Here is a 19,058-nt window from a genome sequence, read left to right on the forward strand (position 1 = left end):
AAGAGATTTACTAGAATGATTCCAGGGTTGAGGGACTTTAGATACGTGGATAGACTGGAGAAGCTGGGGTTGTTCTTCTTGGAACAGAGAAGGTTGAGAGGAGATTTGATAGAGATATTCAAAATCATGAAGTGTCTAGACAGAGTAGATAGAGAGAAACTGTTCCCATTGGCGGAAGGGTCAAGAACCAGAGAACATAGATTTAAGGTGATTGGCAAAAGAACCAAAGGTGACATGAGGAAAAGCTTTTTTACACAGCGCGTGGTTATGATCTGGAATGCACTGCCCAAGGGGGTGGTGGAGGCAGATTCAATCATGGCCTTCAAAAGGGAACTGGATAAGTACTTGAAAGGAAAAAATTTGCAGGGCTACGGGGATAGGGCGGGGGAGTGCGACTAGCTGGATTGCTCTTGCATGGAGCCGGCGCGGACTCGATGGGCCGAATGGCCTCCTTCCATGCTGTAACCTTTCTATGATTCTATGTTGGGATTTGAACTCACATTTTCCGGATTTTTAATCCAGGCTAGTGGATTACTAGGAACATTGAATTACTGGGTCCACCTAGTTTGCCTTCCTGGTATATCGTGGTAGTCGCATGATACAATAATAATGGATTTGTTGACTAATCATAGCAATCAATCTCTATCAATTGGTCTACAATAGACCTAAAAAATGAGGTGAGGAAAACCCCAGTGGTGGAGAGCTTTGGGAAGCATAGGTCCAAAGTCGTCTGTTCCTCCCAAACATGTCAAGTCTCAAATTACTCATACTATATCCCAAAATATTATTTTCTGAATAAAATCCATCTAATCTGCATTTGAATGAATAAATACCATCTGTTTCCACCGTCTCCCAAGGTAGCCTGTTCCATAGATTTACCACTTACTCACTCAAATAATATTTCCGCAGATTAGTTTTGAATTTACCCCCTTCAAACACAGCCCGTGTCCTCTGGTTCGACTGTTCTGGACAAGGTGAAACCGCTTGTCATGGTCTACATTATCTAGTCCCTTTAGAGTCCCATGAACAGCAATCATATCAAATAAAATAGTCCTGAAACTACTCCTGTTGTTATGTAGATGAATGCAGCAGTTATAGTTTTCTAATTGAGTTCTGCTGCTCTGGGGGTACAGTGTTGGTTAGGTTTGAGCAGAGAATCCTATTGAATTATTTATCACCATTCACACATGGGATATGTTACTGAGTCTGCACTCTGGGGTTTACAGGCAAAGACTATTGTGGATAAAGGGGTTTTCAATAACTACTCAAACTGTATAACTTTTTTGGGGCTACTTGTGTTGTGTGTTATTGCTCTGGACAAAGCTCAGTGTTTAATTCCAGGGTTATGTTCAGGATTCCTTACATTATAGGTATTCAATCTCAGCTGGGCCACATTGTATGGGAGGGAAGTAAAAGGATTCACTTTGTTATAAAGATGGAGAGATAAGATAACAGAGGCTGAGTCCACCTATCATGCTTATGAAAAAAGCACAAACAAGCCCTGACACTTTTTCCTTTTACAGTTCCATTCTCATTATCAGCTGATTCCCATTAGAAGCAAGATGTCAGGATAATCTCAAGACATTTTGCCAGTCTGTGGGTCCACACTACTTCATTTCAAAAGAAGAGGTGTATCCTAACTGAAAGTCTTCAAGCTGTGTTAAAATTTAGGTATTTAATATCCATCTTTCTGCCCTGCTCTTTATCTATCCCTCCTGGCCCTCTCACCCCAGCCCTGCTCGACATCTCTCCCTCTCACCCCAGCCCTGCTCCACATCTCTCCCTCTCACCCCAGCCCTGCTCCACATCTCTCCCTCTCGCTCCGACCCTGCTGTACATCTCTCCCTCTCACCCCAGCCCTGCTCTACATCTCTCCCTCTCACCCCGGCCCTGCTCTACATCTCTCCCTCTCACCCCGGCCCTGCTCTACATCTCTCCCTCTCACCCCGGCCCTGCTCGACATCTCTCCCTCTCACCCCAGCCCTGCTCTACATCTCTCCCACTCACCCCAGCCCTGCTCTACATCTCCCCCTCCTGCCCGATCTGGCTCTACATCTCTCCCTATCGCTCCGGCCCTGCTCTACATCTCTCCCTCTCACCCCAGCCCTGCTCTACATCTCTCCCTCCTGCCCAATCTGGCTCTACATCTCCCCCTCTTGCCCCGGCCCTGCTCTACATCTCTCCCTCTCACCCCAGCCCTGCTCTACATCTCTCCCTCCTGCCCAATCTGGCTCTACATCTCCCCCTCTCACCCCGGCCCTGCTCTACATCTCTCCCTCTCACCCCGGCCCTGCTCTACATCTCTCCCTCTCACCCCGGCCCTGCTCTATATCTCTCCCTCTCGCTCCGACCCTGCTCTACATCTCTCCCTCTCGCCCCGGCCCTGCTCTACATCTCTCCCTCCTACCTGATCTGGCTCTACATCTCTCCCTCTCACCCCGGCCCTGCTCTACATCTCTCCCTCTCGCTCCGACCCTGCTCTACATCTCTCCCTCTCACCCCGGCCCTGCTCTACATCTCTCCCACTCACCCCGGCCCTGCTCTACATCTCTCCCTCTCGCCCCGGCCCTGCTCTACATCTCTCCCTCTCGCCCCGGCCCTGCTCTACATCTCTCCCTCTCGCCCCGGCCCTGCTCTACATCTCTCCCTCTCGCCCCGGCCCTGCTCTACATCTCTCCCTCTCGCCCCGGCCCTGCTCTACATCTCTCCCTCCTGCCCGACCTGGCTCTACATCTCTCCCTCTCACCCCAGCCCTGCTCTACATCTCTTCCTCTCGCCCCGGCCCTGCTCTACATCTCTCCCTCTCACCCCGGCCCTGCTCTACATCTCTCCCTCCTGCCCGACCTGGCTCTACATCTCTCCCTCTCGCCCCAGCCCTGCTCTACATCTCTCCCTCTCGCCCCAGCCCTGCTCTATATCTCTCCCTCTCACCCCGGCCCTGCTCTACATCTCTCCCTCTCGCCCCAGCCCTGCTCTACATCTCTCCCTCCCACCCCAGCCCTGCTCTATATCTCTCCCTCTCGCCCCAGCCCTGCTCTACATCTCTCCCTCTCGCTCCGACCCTGCTCTATATCTCTCCCTCCCACCCCAGCCCTGCTCTATATCTCTCCCTATCGCTCCGACCCTGCTCTATATCTCTCCCTCTCGCTCCGGCCCTGCTCTATATCTCTCCCACTCGCTCCGGCCCTGCTCTACATCTCTCCCTCTCGCCCCGGCCCTGCTCTACATCTCTCCCTCCTGCCCGACCTGGCTCTATATCTCTCCCTCTCGCTCCGACCCTGCTCTACATCTCTCCCTCTCGCTCCGGCCCTGCTCTACATCTCTCCCTCCCACCCCAGCCCTGCTCTACATCTCTCCCTATCGCTCCGACCCTGCTCTATATCTCTCCCTCTCGCTCCGGCCCTGCTCTATATCTCTCCCTCTCGCTCCGGCCCTGCTCTACATCTCTCCCTCTCACCCCAGCCCTGCTCTACATCTCTCCCTCTCGCTCCGAACCTGCTCTACATCTCTCCCTCTCACCCCGGCCCTGCTCTACATCTCTTCCTCTCGTCCCGGCCCTGCTCTACATCTCTCCCTCTCACTGACCCGGCCCTGCTCTACATCTCCCCCTCTTGCCCGAACCTGCTCTACATCTCTCCCTCTCGCCCCGGCCATGTTCTATATCTCTCCCTCTCACCCCGGCCCTGCTCTACATCTCCCCCTCTTGCCCGACCCTGATCTATATCTCTCCCTATTGCTCCGGCCCTGCTCTACATCTCTCCCTCTCACCCCGGCCCTGCTCTACATCTCTCCCTCTCACCCCGGCCCTGCTCTACATCTCTCCCTCTCACCCCGGCCCTGCTCTACATCTCTCCCTCTCGCTCCGGCCCTGCTCTACATCTCTCCCTCTCGCCCCGGCCCTGCTCTACATCTCTCCCTCTCGCTCCGGCCCTGCTCTACATCTCTCCCTCCTGCCCGACCTGGCTCTACATCTCTCCCTATTGCTCCGGCCCTGCTCTACATCTCTCCCTCTCACCCCGGCCCTGCTCTACATCTCTCCCTCTCACCCCGGCCCTGCTCTACATCTCTCCCTCCTGCCCGACCTGGCTCTACATCTCTCCCTATCGCCCCGGCCCTGCTCTACATCTCTCCCTCTCACCCCGGCCCTGCTCTACATCTCTCCCTCCTGCCCGACCTGGCTCTACATCTCTCCCTATCGCCCCGGCCCTGCTCTACATCTCTCCCTCTCACCCCGGCCCTGCTCTACATCTCTCCCTCTCACTGACCCGGCCCTGCTCTACATCTCTCCCTCTCACCCCGGCCCTGCTCTACATCTCTCCCTCTCACCCCGGCCCTGCTCTACATCTCTCCCTCTCACCCCGGCCCTGCTCTACATCTCTGACTCTCACCCCGGCCCTGCTCGACATCTCTCCCTCTCGCTCCGACCCTGCTCTATATCTCTCCCTCTCGCTCCGGCCCTGCTCTATATCTCTCCCTCTCACCCCGGCCCTGCTCTACATCTCTCCCTATCGCCCCGGCCCTGCTCTACATCTCTCCCTATCGCCCCGGCCCTGCTCTACATCTCTCCCTCCTGCCCGACCTGGCTCTACATCTCTCCCTATTGCTCCGGCCCTGCTCTACATCTCTCCCTCTCACCCTGGCCCTGCTCTAGGTCTCTCCCTCTGATCCAGCCCTGCTGTTTTAATCCCTTCTGGAAACATAATAAAGAATGGTCAGCACGGATTTCAAAAGGGAAGGTCATGCTTGACCAAACTTATTGAATTCTTTAAAGAAGTAACAGGAGGGGTAGACAAAGGTAACGCAGTAGATGTAAAATATTTGGATTTTCAAAAGGCCTTTGATAAGGTACCGCATTGTAGATTCATAACCAAGGTCAGAGCATGTGGAGTCAGGGGACAAGTGGCAAAATGGATAGCAAGCTGGCTACAAAACAGAAAACAGAGAGTAGGGGTTAAAGATAGTTACTCAGACTGGCAAAAGGTGGGAAGTGGTGTTCCACAAGGATCCGTGCTGTGCCCACTGTTGTTCACCATTTACATAAACCATTTGGATTTGGAATCGGAAGTACAATTTCAAAATTTGAGGACGACACCAAATTGGGGGGTATAGTTAATACTGAGGAGGACTGCGACAAAATACAGGAAGAGATTAATAAACTTGAAGGGTGGGTGTAATCGGCAAATGAATTTCAAAATAGATAAGTGTGAGATATTACATTTTGGTAGGAAGAATAATGAGGCCACATACTGCTTGGATAATAAGAGTCTAAATGGGGTGGAGAAGCAAAGGGATCTGGTGGTACAGATACACAAATCACTAAAAGTAGCGACACAGGTTAATAAGACCATAAAAAAAGCAAACCAAGCACTGGGGTTCATTTCTATAGGGATAGAATTGAAAAGCAGAGAAGTTATGTTAAACTTGTATAGAACCTTGGTTAGACCACACTTGGAATACTGTGAGCAGTTCCGGTCTCCGTATTATTAAAAGGATATAGAGGCATTGGAGAAGGTGCAAGAAGATTTACTAGGATGATACCAGAACTGAGAGGATATACTTATCAGGAAAGACTGAACAGACTGGGTCTCTTTTCTCTAGAAAAGAGAAGACTGAGGGGTGACCTGTTAGAGGTCTTTTAGATTATGAAAGGGTTTGATAGGGTAAATGTGGAGAAGATGTTTCCACTTGCAGGGGAGACCAGAACTAGGGGCCATAAATATAAGATAGTCACTAATAAATCCAATAGGGAATTCAGGAGAAACTTCTTTACCCAGAGAGTGGTTAGAATGTGGAACTCGCTACCACAAGGAGTAGTTGAGGGGACTAGTATAGATGGATTTAAGGGGAGCTAGATAAACACATGAGGGAGAAAGGAATAGAAAGATATGTTGATATGGTTAGATGAAGTATGGAGGGAGGAGACTCGTGTGAAGCATCAACACTGGCATGGACCTGTTGGGCTGAATGGCCTGTTTCTGTGCTGTACATTCTATGTAATCAATTACCAAAGTGCATATATAAAAAAAATATCTGAATGTTACTTACCGTTTGCAGTCTACAGTTTTAGCATATTTCACTGCTAGATCCAATCCAGTTTGGAATTCAGCCTGTTGCATAGGAACTGCTCCAAGTCCAAGTTCTCCTCTTTCTTTATTTCCTAGAAATGAAAACGCCAATACAGAGAAATCAGTGAGAAATTCTAGAGAGCTGGGTGATGGAAGGAGAGAAGGGATATCCACAGGGCAGTAGGTAGGTGACAGAGCAACACCCTAGACATAGGGTGGAGGAGCGATCAACCTGTCTTGTGGACCATGGTCTCCTAGTCATCCTGATCTGTGCAGACCCAGCGCTCGATCATCTTGGACCTTCATAGCGCAACCAATGAGTGTAATTTTATAGTTACAAAGAAAACCACTTTTATACAATGAAAATTGATTCTGATGATGTTTCCAAAACCGATGGACCAACTGGACACCGCACTAGTAGGTTCACTACTCATGTATTTACGGTTGAATCTAAACATTGTATCAGGAGTTGACTATCTCTCCTCCACACTTTCTCCAGCCTAATAATTTGGATTTGATATTGATTCAGTGTATATATTTACCTGGCGGGGTATTAATCAGTACAACCTCCACTCCATTCTTCTCTAAAGCTTTCTTTAACTCTGTCGCTTCAGTCTCGTACGGCCATGCCACCTCCACTGCTTTGAATCCAGCCAGGGCAGCTGCCTCCACCCGATGGGACAGAGTATTCAACTCTTGGAAAAGCCAGGAAAGGTTGGCAGCGAAGTGCAAAGGACACGACATTTGTACTGCAAACCAAGTATGAGCAAACGCATCAGAGAAAAGCTGTGAAAAGTCCGAAGGTGAAATCTCTAAAGGTCACAGAAGTACAGTTAGAGATGCCAGAATTGTGATTCTATCACTACAGAGTTATTACATATACTGAAGGATATAACTGAATTACTATGATTCAGCATCGCCACATACAATTTGTACTCAGCTTTAATGGATTATTCCATATTGATCTAAACACCAGGAAGCAGTTATGATGAAGATAAGTTAGATTGTTATTTTTCAGTGGTCCCATCAAGCACTAATGATGGACACTTAAAATCTCCGGCTCTTTTTGGATGATATTCTTTAAACAAATAGTCCACAATTTTTCTGCTAAATATGAATTCACTTGAGTGATACAATTATGTAGCTTTATTATCCTTCAGTATGATGCCACAATAGGTGATCATTCCAAACTACCAACTGTGATTACATCATTTGGTGTGTTTATTTCAAAGGGCACTGATAATTTAAAATTTCACAAATAATTGCCAGAAGGTAAACCATTTTCTACACATGTGTTGTACATCGGGTAACTTTTCATAGACTTTGTTTTCACAGATGTCACGTCCTTTTGTAGTGAAAATTTCTGTCTGATTATTTCTTAATGGACAGGTGCAAAGTTAACACCATGCGGATTTATTGTTCAACTCGTACTTGCAAAAATTCAGCCCAACAAAAATGATCGAGTTGACAGGATATTTAAGAACTCAGGACTTGGAGGAGCAGATGTACTTCACAGCCTGGCATATGGCAAACTCACAGCACCAGTTACCATGACTGAGGAAAGATGGAGCTGCGTGTACAAGTGATTAAACATCAGATTAGTCAAAGGACTTTCATTTTCATAAAAGGGTCGATTTTATTGCAATATTTCACATGGTTAATTTCAATACCAATTTATAGATATTTTCAAATGGGAATCGGATTCACTGGAAGCAGCCTCCACAGGGTCAGTCTCTGATTGAAGTGGGACATCACGCAGAGTGACACTCAATGTTGTCCCTGTAACCCTGCCAGTCTGAACATCACAGAGCTCTTAGACCATCTGCCAATTGTGTCGAGGTTGGTGACTGGTGATCAGTGTTGTCGCGGAGGGCTAAGTAAATTGGCTGTATAGTCAAACTGTACTGATACAGGGACACCATCAATGTGCAATCGAGGGAGGGGGTAAAACAACACTTTACATGTATGAAAGAACCTTATTGTGCACAAAACAGGATAATTTCCCCCCATCCCTAGAAAGATCCCAAGGAAACATTCACCACTGTTCACAGTGCATACACCAATGTGGGGGTATGTGTGAGAGTGTGGCCAACTAATGTGAGAGAGAAATGCACTCACTGCCTTACCACTCAGAGAAAGAGAGAAATCACACCAGGGTAGAAATTGATCATGGCCCAAATTCGAAGCCTGCTTTTCAACCAAGAGGTCCAAAACTCACCTGAATTTGAGCTTATTCGCTTAATTAAGGTGAGCTGCCACTGTCTGTCACACCTCCACATACAGCTCATACATTTTGACTACATGAATGTCTGGCCACAGGCCTCACCGGCAGTGGCCCAAAGAAGTTAAGTCCCAGAAGAGGGGGCGAGGTAGGTGGGGGGAGTGGGGAGGACGTGATCGCGAATATTGTGGAGACAGGGAACACTCCTGCTCCTCCTGTTCCACAGCAATGTTTTTGAAATTTTCTTTAAAAAACTAACCTCTTGTTGGCTGCTGCTAAGGCCCCAGTGACCGCTGAAGAATCCTGAGCAGGGCAGGTCCAATGCAGACCACTTTCTGTAAGGGGACCTAAGGGCCTGGTTGCTCCTGTTTTACGCCCGTAAAACGGGCACAATGACCATCCAATTTCTACCCCACCAAATCGCCTGCCAGTGTGTGAGAGAGAAAATTGCAGCAAATCACGCAGGACTTGCAGCATGCAGACGTAATTACCTATTACTGTTGCAGAGAGAGTGTGAGACCAAACACAGCATAACTAACCCGGAACTGTCGCAGAGAGAGATTGAGAGATAATGAATTCTACAATCATTAACTTTTATGGTTAATTATTAAATTGTATTCCATCAATGAGGATTAAAATTCTAGAGTTCTGGAACTTGGCAGTTGATTTATTATTGATATTTTTGTTCTTCTATTGCATATAAATTGACTTAAATGAATCAACGCCATACTGGTTTTAAATTAAGTCATTCTAGTAGAAGACCTTAGGGCCAATCTTTTTGTTACACAAAAAAGAACCTGCTTGGGTTTCCATAACAACAAAGCACTTAGAAAAAAGCTGGAGGAATTGGGGGCTACAGAGAAAGGGTGACAAAACATGAATGATAACTGCTAAAGATATTTACCAATAGATGAAAAACACAATTTTAGAAAATAGGTATGTATAAATCATCGTTTAAATTCACCAATCTGAAGATATCAATGGAAGTTCTATCCATACGTTTGCTGGAAGGAGGGTGGGGCTATTTCGAACAGATCATACAGAGGGTGTCCATTGGCCAAAAATGAAAGCACACACAATCAGGGTGTGTCCAAACTGAAATTTGGGAAACTGCCAATCACTTAGATTACAATGTAAGAGCAGAGGCAAGAACATAAGTGAGTGAAAAATCACGCAATCTGGGTCGGGAGGAGGAATTTGGGGTGGGATCCACTTCTGCCGGATCGCCAACCCTTTCCAACTGCAATACAAAATTGTGACAGGGCCTTTGAGCATGGGTGTTTCCTTCCCCTTGCCCTGAAGTCACTGTAAGAGGCAGGACTGGTGGGATGACACCCCAACCAGAAATCCCACCAGTTCCACCTATCCTGCGGCCAACGTACTTGCCGCTCAGCAGTGTAAGTGGGGCCACAGTGTCATATCCCAAAGGCAATGACTGATCGACTGCAATTAGAAAAGCGGGAAGAATGATTTCTTCTGTCTTCGACCACAATGGACTGGCCCCCAATGGAGCAGAAGGGAGCTGTTATTCTTAGCTACCTCTGGGAGGTCACCCAGTAGGTACCATGAATGTTGCAGCCACTTTTCCCATGTACATAAGTAACAACAATTTGCATTTACATAGTGCCTTTAACGTAATAAAAATATCCCAAGGCACTTCACAGGAGCGATTATCAAACAAAATTTTACACCGAGCCAAATAAGGAGATATCAGAACAGGTGACCAAAAGCTTGGTCAAAGAGATAGGTTTTAAGGAGCGTCTTAAAGCAGGAGAGAGAGGTAGAGAGATTTAGGGAGGGAATTCCAGAGCTTAGGGCCTAGGCAGCTGAAGGCATGTTCACCAATCGTGGAGTGATGAAAATCAGGGATGTGTAAGAGGCCAGAATTGGAGGAGCGCATAGAATATAAGAGCAAGGAGGTTATGATGGAGCTGTATAAAACACTGGTTAGGCCACAGCTGGAGTACTGTGTGCAGTTCTGGTCGCCACACTACAGGAAGGATGTGATCGCTTTGGAGAGGGTGCAGAGGAGATTCACCAGGATGTTACCAGGGCTGGAGAGCTTCAGCTATGAAGAGAGACTGGGAAGATTGGGTTTGTTTTCCTTGGAGCAGAGGAGGCTGAGGGGGGACATGATTGAGGTGTACAAAATTATGAGGGGCACAGATAGGATGGATACTAAGGAGCTTTTTCCCTTCGTTGAGGGTACTATAACAAGGGGACATAGATTCAAGGTAAAAGGCGGGAGGTTTAGAGGGGACTTGAGAAAGAACTTTTTCACCCAGAGGGTGGTTGGAGTCTGGAACTCACTGCCTGAAAGGGTTGTGGAGGCAGGAACCCTCACAACATTCAAGAAGCATTTGGATGAGCACTTGAAATGCCATAGCATACAAGGCTACGGACCAAATGCTGGAATATGGAATTAGAGTAGACAGGGCTGATGGCCGGCGCGGACACGATGGGCCGAAGGGCCTCTATCCGTGCTGTATAACTCTATGACTCTATCTCGGAGGGTTGTAGGGCTGGAAGTGGTTACAGAGATAGGGAGGGGCATTTGCACACAAGGATGAGAATTTTAATATCGAGGAGTTGCCGGACTGGGAGCCAGTGTAAGTCAGTGAGCACATCACCTGTCGATGCTAGGACCGACTAACAGGTACGGTCCCACATTCAAGCGGTGCAGTGGCCTGTCAGGATTTTCGGGGCTATAGTTTATATCATGCAGGGACTATGGGCCATGGAAAACTTCTAGTTAACAAGCAGATGCTGCATACTAGGGCTCGAGGATTATCCGTACCTTATCATCATGGTTACAAATAGAGTACAGGTGCTGGCGTTGAACTTGCAAGTGGGGTGGGGGGAGTCTTTCTTAAATGTATAATAATGGATCTTCCATGGCATTGCTCACAGATAGTCTGCAATACAGTTGTGATGTTTAGCTGCTATCTTGGTTTGTCTCTTTAAGGCTACTGCTCAGGTACTTCCTGTGATGAAGTAATTTAAACAGGCAGATGCTGAAGTGCATTAGAGGCTAATCGTTGAAGGAAGTTTCTATAGATTAGAAGTTACTTGTACATTACAGCTCTTAACCATGGCAAAAGGCAATGATAATAAGAAAAACCAGCTGGAACTGAGTTTCTTGCCAACTTTCTGAATTTGTTTTTCTGTGTTCTTGATCCCCTGCCCACTTCAATCTGGCTCAATGCAGCTACTACATATTCTGTATCAGTTTCTCCTTCCAAACGCACATGGTCAGCGTTAGTTCGCACCAGGGCTGCATCCTCCATCTTCTTTATCATTTACACATGCCATCCCTTGGCAGCATTATTCGCAAGCCACGGTCAGCTTCTACATGTATACTAACAACAACAACTTGCATTTATATAGCGCCTTTAACATAGTAAAACGGCCCAAGGCGCTTCACAAGAGCGATTATTAAACAAAATTTGACACCGAGCCACGAAAGGAGATATTAGGACAGGTGACCAAAAGCTTGGTCAAAGAGATAGGTTTTAAGCAGCGTCTTAAAGGAGGAAAGAGAGGTAGAGAGGTTTAGGGAGGGAATTCCAGAGCTTAGGGAGGCACGACCGCCAATGGTGGAGCAAGGGAAATTGGGGATTCGCAAGAGGCCAGAATTGGAGGAGCACAGAGATCTCGGAGGGTTGTAGGGCTGGAGGAGGTTACAGAGATAGGGAGGGGGCGAGGCCATACCCACAATATCCAACTCTACCTCTACACCACTCGAAGGCTGTTGCTGAAAGCTTTAACCTTCTATCTGACATCAAGCCAAAATTTCCTTCAGCTCAATGTCAGTAAAACCAAGACCTTCCATATTTTATCCACCCAGGAGTGATGTGGCTCTGGCTCGATCAACCTCTTTGGGTGCCCACTAAGGCTAAATCTGGTGATGCACAATCTTAGCTGAGCTTTTTACCCCACATCTGGTCCATCAACAAGACTGTTTTGTTCCATCTCTAGAACATCATATGCCAATGCCCCTATCTGGCTCAGTTGTTAGCACATGTGCCTCTGGTTGAGTAGGTTGTGGGTTAATGCCCTGCTCCCCAGCTTGACCACTTAGTCTAGGCTGACACTTCAACACAGTACTGAGGGAATGTTTCCTTGTGTGAGGTGCTGTTTTCTATAAGACCCTTTATATCCTTATTCCACTCTACCCGAGTGATCTCATCCAGTCCTATAACCCAACCTGTAACTTTTGTTCATCTGACTTAGGTTTACTGCTGGTTCCCCACTCCCTCACTCTACAACCAGAGGCCACTACACCCTGCTCTCTGGAATTCTCTCCCAAAACCGATCTGCTTCACAACTATTCTCGCTGCCTTCAAAAACCATCTGAAAACCAACCTCTTTGAACTCTCCCCTCACCCCCACTTCATCCTTTTCTGCTTCATGCCTGTCTCTCCCTTCTAAAGTGCTCTGAGACATTTCCTTTGCATTAGAAGTGCTATATAATTGCAACATGTTGATATTTTTGATTGTGATTTTGTTGTTCACTGAAATCCCAAACTCACTGCGACAAAAATAATTACAGGAATAGTTTTCACCAATCCCCTATTTATCTGTAGAATCTGGTGTGGTGCATTGTGCACTCCCACTCCAGCCTCCTCAGAGACTCATCGGGCCCGATATTAGGAGGGAGGCGGGTTGGCAGTGGGGGGGGTCGACTGGGCGCGTGGGTAACGTGCCCAGTGAATTCGGGGTGCTCCGCACGTGATCGCAGCCTAATTGAAGGTACTTACGCGTGCTTCTGGGTTTCCCGTTCCAGACCTGCGCACCTGCATCACAGGCTGTCAGCAGGAGGAGTCCTATTTAAAGGGGCAGTCCTCCAATGCTCCTCCTGCAGCAAAGAACCAAAATAATAGAATGGAGCAGGCCAGAGGCAAGGCTGCTCCAAGGTTCTCTGACTCCTCACTCCAGGTGCTGCTCGATGGGGTGAGGAGTAGGAGGGAAATGTTTTTCCCATCTGATGGGAGGAGGTGGCCTCCCTCTGCCACCAAGAAGGCCAGGCTCGAGGTGGCCGAGGAGGTCAGCAGCTCAGCAATGTCGGCTGCACCTGGGTCTAGTGCAGGAAGCGTTTTAATGACCTAACCAGGTCAGGCAAAGTGAGTATACTTACGCATTCTCCCACACTCCGTCTTCCACATCACCTCCACCACCACACAACTCCTTCTGCACTGCCACCACAACGCTCTTGCATCACTCCTCACATCCACTCAACCATCATTCTCACCTTGCCTCCACTTACTCACCGCCCCAGTTCCCATTCGAACATTGCCACGCAACCCAATCCTCATACAATCTCATGGCTATGTCTCAAACGCACCCTCCCATGCATCTCCCTCACGGTCACCCCCACCCACACCAATGCATGCAGTGGGTCACTATGCAACCATCACTCAATCACTCCTATCTGTGTTTTTCCTTGATAGGAGAAGAGATGCCGGAATGCCCGGGAGAGGGCACGGACCGGAGGGGGCCCGCCACACCAGGTGGACTTAACGGACGCGGAGCAGCAGGCATTGGAACTAAGCCGCACGCTGGAGTGCCTGTCCGTGGCGGATGCAGAGACTAGGAGCGCACAAACGGCTGGTGACAGAAATCTAACACTCAGCACTCATGATAGCGAATGATCTTAACATCACTTGGCATCTGCAGCACCTCAATATCTGTCCACATACTTAATATTGCTTTCCGTTCTCTTGCAGGGCCATCTGCGACCATGACTGCGGAGGGCGATTGCTCAGAGGGTCTGCCGGCCTCTGAGGGGGCATTGTCACATCTCAGCCAGCCATCCACCAGCGCAGATACACAAACCTTGGTGGCTCCCTGTCCTCAGTTAGTTGGGGTTGCACATAGTGAGTCACCACGCATGTGAGCACGAGCAGACCCTGGTGTCCGTGGAGAGTCCGTGTCGGTGGGAGCACTCTTCTCCAGGCTCTGCTTAGCTGGATACAGATGCTGAAACTTGGGGGCCATCCTTTAAAAGGAGAGTCATCGAGGGCCAGCAGCAAATTGCTGAGGTACTGGAACAGGTGCCACGCGCACTCTCCACAATCATGTAAAGGATGGAGAAGTCCAACTCCTGCATGAGTAGAATACTGTCACAGGTACAGGAGGGTATCTCCGAGATAGTGTCACAGGGACGTGAAGGCATCTCTGAGATAGTGTCGCGGGTAGGTGTGGGAATGTCTGCGATGGAGGAAAGGCTGGCCTCCATCGAGCTTCAAGCACGGCTCAACAATGAGTCCATTCAGGCCCTGACAACGGCTGTTCGGATTCAGGGTGAGCAACATTCTGCCACCTTAAACAGGCTGACAGATACATTATAACTGGCCTTCCAAGGCTTCACACAAGTCCTTCAAACTGTCGTCCAGCAGGGTGAAAGGAGTGATGTGGGCCTGGCCCAGGAGAGGGATGATGGCGAAAGGGGTCTTGGATGTGGGGACGCCACTCAAAGCGCTTCCACGTCTCACCCATTGCCCCCCTCTCAACCAGTACCCGCAATGCTGCCTCCTCTCCAGGTGGCCGAGACTGCTGCTGCACAGTTGCAGGTGGAGCAGTCTTTGGAGGCCCCTTCACGAGCACCGAAACCCAGAGGGCGTCCATGCAAAGCATCTCTTCGGTCAGGGCATGGACAAGAGCAACCTGCCACTACCTCTGCTGAAGCCACAGGGGTAGCACCATGTAGGGGTTCCCGTAAACGTAAGGCTAAGGTTTTGTGAGCACAAAGGGGGCGCACAAGGATTAAGACAGAATGTCATATTTTTCATTTAGTTTTGTTTATTTTGCCAAGCATATTAAAATTTGTTATCACCACTACTGCCATGTCTTTGCAAATCTTGTCTGGTTTGTGCAATAATGCCCTTTCCTGAGGATCACCATGAAAACCCACACCTGATGCCACCTTTTGTGTCACTGCAGAGTGGGTGTAGGTGTATTTGCAGGGCTCTTTTGTGCAGACGACTGAGAGACCTCGGCGATGTCCCCGGTGGCACCCTGGAAGGATCCAAAGGAGAAGTTGTTGATGGCAGCGGTGACTTTGACAGCGACAGGTAAGAAGATGGTGCTCGGGCCAGCCGGGAACAGCTCGGCATCATGGAGGCTGCAGACGTCCACGACTACATGTCGAGTGACTCTGAGCCTCTGTGTGCACTGCTCCTCAGAGAGGTCCAGGAAGCTGAGCCTCGATCTGTGGATCCTGTGGCGAGGGTAGTGCCCTCTGCGACGCATCTCTCTCTGCGGTTGCCCTCCCTCCTGCTGTGCAGGTGGATGTGTCACAGCACTGTGTTGTGGAGCTCCATGGGTCAAAGGTGGACGGCGTGGCCGGTGAGGCTGATGATGCTGTTCGTCCACCAAAGAGGTCATGACTGCAGCTATAGCAGCCCCCATCCGCAAGATGTATGTTTGAGGGGGTCCGCAAGGTAGGTAAATGTGTCTGCACACCGGGATTGAGGTTCCAAGTTGGTGAATTTTAGTGTCAGGAGGAGGATGGTGGAGGCCAAACTTTGTCCAAAACGAGAGTGGCCTCCTGCAATGAGTGAGGGTCTCTCCCCCAACCTGTCAAATGGACCTTTGCAGCTCCCACAGGCTGGTGGCTGCAACACATCTGTTTCAACTTGGAGTGTTTCCCCCAGTACGGGAAACATGCTCAGTTGATATGAAAATCCCACCCCTCCTAAAATATCCTACAAATCAGGTCTGCAAATGACCTGAACTATCTAATTAATTGGTTTAAGTGGGATCCCGCCAGCTTTAATTGCCGGTGGGAGTCCCGCATGCGGGGGTTGCGCGCGCATGTCAGCGCGTCCAGGAAGTGGGCGGGTTGGAGCCGGGCTCCGGACCTACCCTGGGAATCTCGAATTTTAGCAGCCCCCCCCCCCACCAGAAACACACCAGCTCGGCCATCCGAAAATCGACCCCGTTATTATCAGGGAACAAGTAAGTCCCTAGAACTGTCAGAATAGAATTCCAAAAGTCACTAAATAATTTTAATGTAGGCAACTATTTAAATGTCAATTGGTATACTACATAAAGTTCTACAATATGTATCCACATAACTACCGTTTCTTGTGATCTTTTCTGTCAAACCTGCACATTTGCAATTTATAGAGTAGGCCTTGATTCCCAGCAGCCTAAATTTGAACACTACCCCAACCGTGACACTCTGTGAACAGGATAGCATGCGAATAAGGCTGGAGGAAATACTGAGGCCATAAATAGATTCTGTCAACAATAGAATACATTTAACCACAAACATATTTTGTTAAAAGACAGCCTCTATAAAATAAAAATACTCCTGAGGCAAATTTTTATCTTAAAAATACCTTTTCAAAAGTGTAACAATAATTTCATTCCACCCCAAACTGGTGCTCAGTCACCTTCCACTGTCTGCACACACTGCCCCAGCAAAATGATAACGCTCCACAGCACCGCACAGTGGCTGGTATTGAACATGTTTCTTTCCCCTATCAGGAGTTCCAATCACAGGCAAAGCCATATGTCTTGGCATAAAATATATTAGTTGTGTGTAACAATTGAGTTAACTTCTTCTTCGTGCATTAAGTCAGAGATAATTTTTACACCCATTTACTGCATTGAGAGGTCTGTGTACTTAGCGCGCTTTCTGTGAGATCAGATGCATCATAACTAGCGCACAACTGAAAAGCCGATCTGGAAACACCTGCAGTAAAGTTGCTGAGCCACTTCTTAAGCTGCTAACGTGGATTTACAGAGCTCAACATGCAAAGGATGAGCTATTATCAGGTGCATGCCTCTAGCACTTTTTGTTTTGACTGACTCAGCTAAAAGTGTGAGAAACCTGACCCGCATTAGCTCATGCCTGTAATGGTAACTATTCTGCCTTTTGCTTATAAAAAATATAGAATCTGTATTGAAATAATTATCTGCAGGGCTGCTCTTTGCTGTTCTTTTCACATGGCATATCGCCAACTAAAAATACTCGCAAAGTCAGCGGAGCGACTGCTTCACACGTTGGTCCAAGCCGGCCTGAGGCCCGAGCCAAATTTTGCTTCAGGCCTCATTCAAATGTCGCCAGCGAGCTGTGGGCGCCAAACGGGCAACTCACTTCAGCTCGCCAGTCATGGAAGGGTCTCATGTGGAACCGGCTGACAGGTCGGGTCTGGGGGATGGGGGTGGGGTGCGGAGGGAGGCGATTCCAAGGGGGCCTCAAACACGCCGGCAATGGGATAGAATTTTTGCTGGCCCAGGCTTAAGCACTCCTTCTCCTGGGCCCACAAAGGTAAAAATTAAAAATTTCTTTGGTATTTTTTGAGTCACCTGGAACACGCGTGGTGCATGCTCCGCCCATTTGTACCTGAATTTTGTATTGGAAGTCCACACAACTGGCGTAGGACTCTGATTTGCATACTTAAGGAGCCTAACGCTTGTTTGATTCGGGTGCCCTGGACGACTAAAGGTGGCCCATGCCAATACGGCATCTAGTCCGGATTGGGCGTGACACATCACATGGCAAAATTTGGAGGACTAATGCCTATTTTACAGGCACAAAACGAGCCGTTTTAAGATAAATTTCTCCCCCCCACCCCCGAATCTCCGTTTTCCGAAACAGTCTCCAGTGATCTTAAAGAGAACAGATGCACAGAATGGTTATAAACACGGGCAAATGATGCACAGAGCTCAGTTTGGTGTTGTTCTCCCAGAATCTATATCTAGTGCTAAAACTGTCGCTTGATCCCCAGTTCGAATGTCTGTTATATATAGAAAAGTCTAATTCAGTCATGTTATGCTCATAGCAGGTTGAATTTGAGCAGCTGTAGCAAATGTTGGTAGTCCTGATGGTAACACGCTAACTCACTTTGCGAGTACATAATTATTCACATTGCAAAGGTCACATTTCATCAGAATTTCATTCCAATATTCTTCAGCTCTGCCTTCTCAACTGCAGATATTGGAACATAACTATGGCCTTGACACCAAGAGTAACACATTCCCTAGAGACGCACATGGAACTGTTTGTAGCATGTGCAGCATTTTGTTATTGGGAAAGCCTAGGTTATCTGCATTCACTTCACCTCTCTGGGCATTCATTTCAGTTTCCTCACTGTTCCACTTGCTGACTATGTCTGTTTCAGGTCGTTTCATGTAAATTGCTGTTACTTCTATAACGCCAGCTCTGAATGGTGCTGAGAGTGCCTTTTTTGTTAAAAGTTGAGCTTTAGGAATGAAGGGAGAAATTCTTCAATTGCTCCTCAGCAAGTTTTTAACAGTGAAACTCACCATTAGCGCAGTGTCAATGTGTTGACATGTTGGGCCATAATTTGCTGTAACAGGACATCTAATGACGTCTGCCATTAGTTAGACTTGCCCTTTGCATGTTTAAGCTTTAAATTTTTTTGCCTGGCTGAAAGTGCGAGCTGATAATGTCGCAGCGAGGGAAACAGGGCATCTGGGACCTGAGTGAACAGGGCAAGCAACTGTATATCTCCTTAACCAATCAGATTGAAGGATTGTGAAATAAACAGCACAAGTACTGAGAAGGAAGTGTAAATTAGAGCGGGTGAATTCAATGTCAAATCAGGTACAGAAAGAGAAATAAAGAGGGGGAAAGAAAGATTGGATTAAGAGAGAGAGAAAAAAGAGACAGAAAGGGAAAGTAAAAAAATGTTTTAAATTTAAAATTTTACAGTTTTAAAATCTCCAACAACAATTAAAACCTGAAGGAATGAGGCTCCAGACTTGTAATAGTTAATTTTGAATGCCAGGGAGGTTGA

At 47.9% G+C, this 19,058-nt stretch overlaps 1 protein-coding gene across 3 annotated transcripts in view; it reads right to left on the minus strand.

Moving 5' to 3' along the window:
* hyi (hydroxypyruvate isomerase) overlaps positions 1-16,710 on the minus strand; it is a 40,120-nt gene extending 23,410 nt beyond the window's left edge. For 2 of the 3 annotated variants that reach the window (XM_067990025.1, XM_067990022.1), the window contains exons 1-3: positions 16,632-16,710; positions 6,608-6,814; positions 6,046-6,157 (exon numbers count right to left, since the gene is read on the minus strand). In XM_067990025.1, the coding sequence (XP_067846126.1) occupies positions 6,046-6,157; positions 6,608-6,809 (314 nt within the window). In that variant the 5' untranslated portion in view covers positions 6,810-6,814; positions 16,632-16,710. Of the gene's footprint in view, positions 1-6,045; positions 6,158-6,607; positions 6,815-8,545; positions 8,769-16,631 lie in introns of those variants that run through there. The other variant, XM_067990024.1, reaches the window with a different exon arrangement.
* Positions 16,711-19,058: the final 2,348 nt, after the last annotated feature.

This window comes from Heptranchias perlo, chromosome 9, assembly GCF_035084215.1.
Source record: "Heptranchias perlo isolate sHepPer1 chromosome 9, sHepPer1.hap1, whole genome shotgun sequence".
Lineage (NCBI taxonomy): Eukaryota > Metazoa > Chordata > Chondrichthyes > Hexanchiformes > Hexanchidae > Heptranchias > Heptranchias perlo.